The sequence below is a fragment of the Cupressus sempervirens genome, chromosome 4, assembly GCF_028749045.1.
Source record: "Cupressus sempervirens isolate cs-2001-9-10 chromosome 4, ASM2874904v1, whole genome shotgun sequence".
In the NCBI taxonomy this organism is placed as follows: domain Eukaryota; kingdom Viridiplantae; phylum Streptophyta; class Pinopsida; order Cupressales; family Cupressaceae; genus Cupressus; species Cupressus sempervirens.
Genome location: NC_143121.1, coordinates 880,843,496 through 880,850,287, shown reverse-complemented (window position 1 = coordinate 880,850,287; position 6,792 = coordinate 880,843,496). Strand labels below are relative to the sequence as shown.

The 6,792-nt window shown below is 32.2% G+C and overlaps 1 protein-coding gene across 1 annotated transcript; it reads right to left on the bottom strand.

The window, feature by feature from the left end:
* Positions 1-2,960: 2,960 nt before the first annotated feature.
* LOC149564203 (thiamine phosphate phosphatase-like protein) lies at positions 2,961-5,320 on the bottom strand. Its single transcript, XM_089827276.1, has 5 exons — positions 4,685-5,320; positions 4,274-4,395; positions 3,811-4,012; positions 3,585-3,721; positions 2,961-3,311 (listed from the first exon to the last, which is right to left on the bottom strand). The coding sequence occupies exons 1-5, from the start codon at positions 5,066-5,068 to the stop codon at positions 3,194-3,196; spliced, it is 963 nt and encodes a 320-aa protein (XP_089683402.1). The 5' UTR covers positions 5,069-5,320; the 3' UTR covers positions 2,961-3,193.
* Positions 5,321-6,792: the final 1,472 nt, after the last annotated feature.

The window sequence follows — 6,792 nt, the reverse complement described above, 5'->3', positions numbered from 1 at the left end:
TTTTCAGATTTATGATTTATCATGCTTATCATTATGAGTCTTATGATATTGACAATGGTTAATAACTTAATGTTCATTGTTCAGTGTTCTCTGATATTGTATTGATATGCATTTTGAGAATTGGATACTAAAATACTAAATAGTAAAATACTAAAATCAGATATTATTTCATAGATGGCATTCAAATGTTGTATGTTATGGTTCTATAATGTTTAAATGACATGCTTTCTGCTTAGTTTCATATGAATATGTATATTTACAAATTTCAATGTATATACTATATTTTAAAATTTTCCTATATATATAGCCGTCCCCGTTCCCCCCCGTCCCCAAAATAGCCAAAAAATTTGCCTTCCCAGAAACTCGTCCCGCCGTCCCCGTACCGGAAACTTGGGGGAACATAGCTTGTGACAGTTGCATAAAAGTGTTCCAATAGTAGCCATCTTCGTGACAAAAAAATTCATGTAGTCTATTGTAGCCTTTGATTCAGAGAAAAATTTAATTAATTTTTTTATTTTAACTTATATTAGATAAATGACTTGTCAAATGGGACGAGTTGAAACAGCAAAAATCAGAACGTCCATTTCAATAAACATTATTTTCAAATCTTTACATAATATATGTCATACATTTTCTAATGAAGCACTGTTCTATACCTTAGAAGGAGATTTATTTAATCCAAGAGCCACTTTACATACCTTAGAAAACAATATATTAAACATTAAAAACAATCCAAATATTTAGACATTTATATTCTACAACCTTCAAATTTGTTGTAAAATAGGTTTTATCAATATGCCATAAATTATATTGTAGAATTTTCGAAGTCACACCCATTCAAAAGTCAAGGGAAATATAAAAACTAGTGTTAAAATGAGAGGGTGAAAGAGGATTGTTGATCTTGGATTTTTTTGAATCCCTTCTATAGTAGTCAAGAGTTATAAAAGTAAATTGTGCATGGAGATTCAAGGGAGAATCTAAGTACAACTAGGGATGGTTGGATTACTCATAACATTAACACAAAGATGTATGATTGTGACTCATTATAGTAGATGTTTTGTAATAAAAAATTAGTGTAGTAGCAAAGTAATGTTGTAGGCACCTAGATAGTACTGAGTTCAAATCTTCTTCAATATTACATGAAAAAATGAGATAGAATAGGAATATAGTTTTTAGTAAGTTTAATATCAACAATGGATTAAAAAAAAAAGAATATAATAGTAGAGAATATCCTTTGGTGAGCTGAATGTATATATATATATATATATATGTATGTATGTATGTATGTATGTATGTATGTATGTACGTATGTATGTATGTATGTAGATAATTTACAAATTAGAAAGGAAAATTTGATTCTACATGATTTTAGCTTTGTAAAAGGAGGTTAAAGTCCATGTTTGATTATTTGGCCAATAAAGAGATCAAGGAAGGACCATCTACAACAATTTGTCACCATAGCCTAAGTTCTTTGAAGAAACTTATTTTATATCTTCCAAACTCCCTTAGAATAGAAAATTGTAATTGATAAGGGCATGCAAGGGTTGTTAGCTTAAAGTGGTTTAATAAGTTATGATGTTCACCTAGCTATTATAGGTTGATAGTGCAATAATAAGGCATTAATAGGATGAGTACGAGACTAAACCCAATTAGGGGACATCACATATACAATGCATTTTTGAGTCCTTACACATTTTGTAATTTGAGTTTTTTTTTAATATATGATGGTTGTGGGTGCATTGAAGGGCTCATATTGTTTTGAAAATGTTTGTGTCTAGCATCTTTATGGTATATAACTACAATGTGAAGGTTAGGAGTCTTTTTTGTGTGATAGGCATCTATAATCAATTTTATCCTCTAATGCCAAGGATTTATCACTCATTCTAGGTTGCAAGCTAGTCATCACTTAAATGAAATAATTCAAGATGAATTCATTTTGAATTAAGCTTATTATTACATTGAAGAGGGTGGCTCTTCTATGGTTGTTCAAGATGATCATCTTGATTAGTTTGATAGTATGTATGTGCCTATCAGACATGAACAAAATAAAAATGGAGCATAAATCTTCAATCCAGAGAGGACATGTTTGTGCCACTAGGGAGAGCACCTAAAAATGAAGTTTATCTTTTACAAATGGTCTACAATAAAGCGTACCAATTATTTGGTAGATTAGACATGCACCCCACTCTATATGGAGGCTTGAAATTAGATGCACTATGCCCCCTCTTTACATTGTTCAAGGTGCCAGTGTGAATGAAATCTATCATTAAGATTTATTTCTTCGAGGCTAAACTATTTTTGTAAGGACTCGTTTGTTTGTCAGCATAGAAATAAAAAAATTAGAATAGGAATGGAAACGTGGAATGAGAATGGAAAAGAGCAATCCCATTCATGTTCGGTTAATCTAGTATTTGATTGAGAATATGTTACTCTTTTGTTTGGTTGTACAAAAATGGAATAAGGTGAAGTTTTGTATTTTTTTAAATAGATACAATTAAAAAAAATGTTTGAAAAACAAAAAATTTAAAAAAAAATTTAACCAAATTTTTTATTTTTTTTAAAAATCAGATTGAGAATCGGAATGGCCCATTCCATTAACAACTATTTTTTGGAATGGATATTAGCTCATTTTAGGAGCAAAATTGGAATATGTTTACCTGAATATTCCGATTTGAGATACCACACAGAAAATACATTTCCTATTCCTATTTTCTTATTCCTATTCCAACAACGGACCTTAAGGGTAGTGAGAATTTGAATACTTAATGAGTATTAAAGTTTACTCGTTCAAAAGTGCATGTAGAATTTACTATCATATTTTATTTTCTTGTCCAAACATTTGTTGTATAAGCAATAAGCAAGGCTTATGCTCCTATCTATATACGCGTATGCTTTTATAATTCACTCGAATAGCTTTTTGAATTGTAAAATACCACTTACACATACTATGACATACTGTGTGAACAAAGAATAAAATCATTAGTTGATATATACTATTATTCCACTCCATTTTCCACATCATGTATTGCAATAAGTTACAAAATCAATTTTTAGAATTGATTGGATTACGTTTGATATCACAACATATTGCAATAATATTAGCACATGGAGAATACTTCCGTTTCACCATACTTCCAGAAAAAATAACAGACATAAGTAGAACAAAAGTGGGGCCATTGCAGCGTCTGATGGTTCAGCATGGTTTAAGCAGTTTCATTAGCAAGTCCTCAACATCCTTGGCATTAGACCATCCGTGAACTTTAGCCTTCACCATACTCGGATTCTTTTCAATTAGCTTCCACAGTGGATACCTATAAACAATCAAACAAATTCACTGAAATTTTAGTATTGTTTTAAAATGGGCATGGAAGCACCAATCAAATCAATTAATGATCTTAAATTTAGTGAAATTTCAGTGATCTTTAAAATGTTATCTAAGAACAATCAACTCCATCAAATAATGTTAAATTATCTGAAATTTCACTAATTTTCTAAGGAACATCTGAGAACAATCAGAAACGAACGATGAATTAAACATATTGAATGCTTTGAACAGAAGATAATGCAGCGGTTAAGTCTCTGACTCTTTTCTTGGCAAAACATCATCTCTTTCTGTTAATTTCAAGGTGGGGCAGAAATCTCCGCTGCCATCTCCCAGGTAAATAAAACGTTTGTTAAATCCATCTTCTATGGAATTTCGCATTTCCTCTATTATTGCTCCCTGCAATACATAACAGAGCATTGAGAATAAACCTAAAAAACTTCTGCTAGAGTCCTGGCAAAAAGTATATGTAAGAGAAAGATAATGACCTTGCACATATTGGGAGGGCAGAGATTGCAGCCATGAGGAGCAACTGTAAAAGGATGATATGGGCAAATCCTTAATCTCCCATTCTCCTCAACAAAAGCAGGGTTTGTCTTAATCTCTGTAAAATACTGAAGCAGATCATGGGTCTCAAGGATGGTCTTTATGAAGAAGAGATTAGCATCACTCACAATCCGAAGATCACATCTGTTCAAAAGCCAAGAATTAAATACAGCCATTAAAACAATCTCTGCAAAGCTCAACCAACAGAAGACGACTTAGTCCCAAGGACAAATTATACTAAACCCCATTGCAAAGAATGGAAAAAAGCTAGCTCAACCACGTGAGAAGGATTACACCTAAAAAGGAAAAACCATGACCTACTCTAAAACCGCAAGAAAACATCTCAAACATAAGAAAATAATTTTTTAGGCCTACACCATTAAATCGACCCAATCTAAAACTCACCCCACAGAGAAGGCAAATTTGATGGCCCTGATGGCCTCTGGATGCAAAGGAATGGTCCTCAAACTTGCTTCAATGTCACTTATGGTCTTCCCCTGTTCGTGCAGCTCGCCCATCATTTTGTCCTGCACCCACAAAATAATCCAACGCTTAACAACTCCAGGCTTTCAAAAACTAAATTGCTAAAACGTTGCAAGGGTTAGCACACATTGTTCTGAACAATTTTTTCCTCAACATTTTGGATCAAATCCATGATCCATCATCAGATAGTGGAAAGCAAAAAGCAATGCATGGTGGATCATGAAACTTCATCTCAAACATTTATTAAAAACCTCACACAATCAAAATCCCCAAAAAACAATACAAACAGCATATGTTGTACAAATCACGTCTGCAATTCCTAGGGTTTCTTACCATGACAGTATTCCATGGAAGAGTGGGAAGCAAATATTCAAAGAGTTCAGTGGCCCCAAGTCGTTCCATAACCCATGGATCGCTGTCACAATCTGTTATTGTGAGATCAAAATCAAAAACTACTACTGTTTCCATGCTCAACATCTCAGAGTCCGTTGAACAAAGCGGAATGCGCATGGGATCTAGTAGCCTGAAAGAGGGGTAATATGTGGTAGGAATCTTCCAGGCATATGCTGGAAGACATTGTTTCAGATGCCCGGTATTTTGATGTGAAATTCCTGATCTGCTCCCTGTTTTCAATTGCTTTCCAGAAGATCTCGATCGTTTTGAAAGAGGAGGCAGAGAAATGCGTTGAAATAGGGTTGGAGAGGGAGAATATGCCATTGAAAACAGTAGAATGCGCAGGGGGCATTCAGAAGCTCGAAAAATGGGCGTTACGTGTTCTTAGGACTCTTCCACGCATATGCTGGAAAATATTCTCTCAAATGCGCCGAATTTTTATGAAAAGTTCCTGATCTGCTGCCTCTTCTAAATTTCTTTCCAGAAGCTCTGAAACGGCTTTCAAAGTAGAGGATGAGAAGTTTCGTCGGGCCGTCATGTCCGTTTGGATGGGGAAGATGAATTTGCGGCATAATCAGGTTATCTTATAACCAGGTTTTCGAAAACCTGGTTTTGTGGTTTGCAAAGTCAATAGTCTGTTTGGTTGACACGGAAGATGAATATACCGTGGACCTCACAATATTATTAAAAAATCTGTCATAAAATTCAAAACCTGGTTTTAATTTCGAATTCCACCTTTTTATTGGAAGAAACATCTTCCAATTTTTGACCAAAATTGGAAGATGAAATTGAAAACCAGAGTATAATTTTAACCAACCAAACGCCCATATTTTTCTCAAAACTTGATTTTACCCCTGATAACCCAGTTTTGGCCCTCATCTTCCAGCAACCAAACGGGGTCTTAGAGATGTCAAAGAAGGAATGAAGGGTTTATAATTTAGTATTTTAAAAACTATTTATGAGTTATTAGCAGGTTTTTTTTTTAAGAAACGAAAAAGAAAAAAGAGAGAGTAATTAGATCAATTAAATTGTACAAGCTCGTATATATATCCATTGTATATTATTAATGGATAAATTATACAAATTGAGGAGGGAATATCTGAAAATATTACTTTTTGTTTGTTTTTCTTTACCAACTTTTAGCATCTAGAAGAAAAAAAATATTTTATGGAGATTTTTTTTTCCCAAAGACCAATGTATAGTTTAGGCGCATTTGTTAGTATGGATTTTTAATTTTAGTTTTCAATATTTTACTTTTAGTAAATTAAATCTATATTATTTAATATAATTTATAATTTTTTAATATAAATTATATAATACAAAATTATAATCAATTTATTTGGTAGAAAAAATTATATTATAATTAGAAAAATTTATAAGTACAATTTTTTTTGGTTTAATCTAATATTAAAACATAAAACCTTTAATATATTTAGGATGTTTTCATATATTAATATTTAATAGACTATTATATTACTTTAATTTAAGTGATACAATTAATTAATATATTTCATATTTATTATATTGATCTAGTTTAAGTAATTCAATTAATTAACATATTTCATATACTTTAGTTAAATATTATATTTTCTACTTAGAGATCTATTTTTATATTGCTAAATAAGGGTTCAAAGTGTGATAAAAACAACATAGTTTAAAGTCATATATTTTCTCAAAGTACACATTTTCTAGAAGTCACATTTTAACTAACCTAAGTAGTTTAAATTTCAAGTTGACTCCATTAGTCTAAAACCTGATCTAATAGATAAAAAATTAGGAGCTACAATATCACTTTTGCAAAAAGCAAAACAAAACAAAGTAAGGAGATTATCTTCTATTGAAGGTCATTTTCCCTCCTCGCCCTATTGTGGGTTCAATATCTGGAGTCATCCAACTCTTCCTCTCCATCCTTTGACTTGTCCTTTGTATGCTTCTCAAACTCTGTTACTTCCTACTTCCTATCCACCTCTTTCGCTTCCTACTCATTGTTTCCCACTATCTTTGTTTCTTCCTCCACTAATTCGTCTTCTTCCTCACCCACTGCTAAG

Bases quoted from the DNA above. Each gene is read 5' to 3' on its own strand.
- LOC149564203 (XM_089827276.1), bottom strand. From the start codon at position 5,068: ATGGCATATTCTCCCTCTCCAACCCTATTTCAACGCATTTCTCTGCCT. The intron at 3,722-3,810 runs GTCATTATCTTT...TATGTATTGCAG, and splicing joins GCCCTCCCAATATGTGCAAG to GGAGCAATAATAGAGGAAAT. The intron at 3,312-3,584 runs GTCAGAGACTTA...GATTGTTTATAG, and splicing joins GATGTTTTGCCAAGAAAAGA to GTATCCACTGTGGAAGCTAA.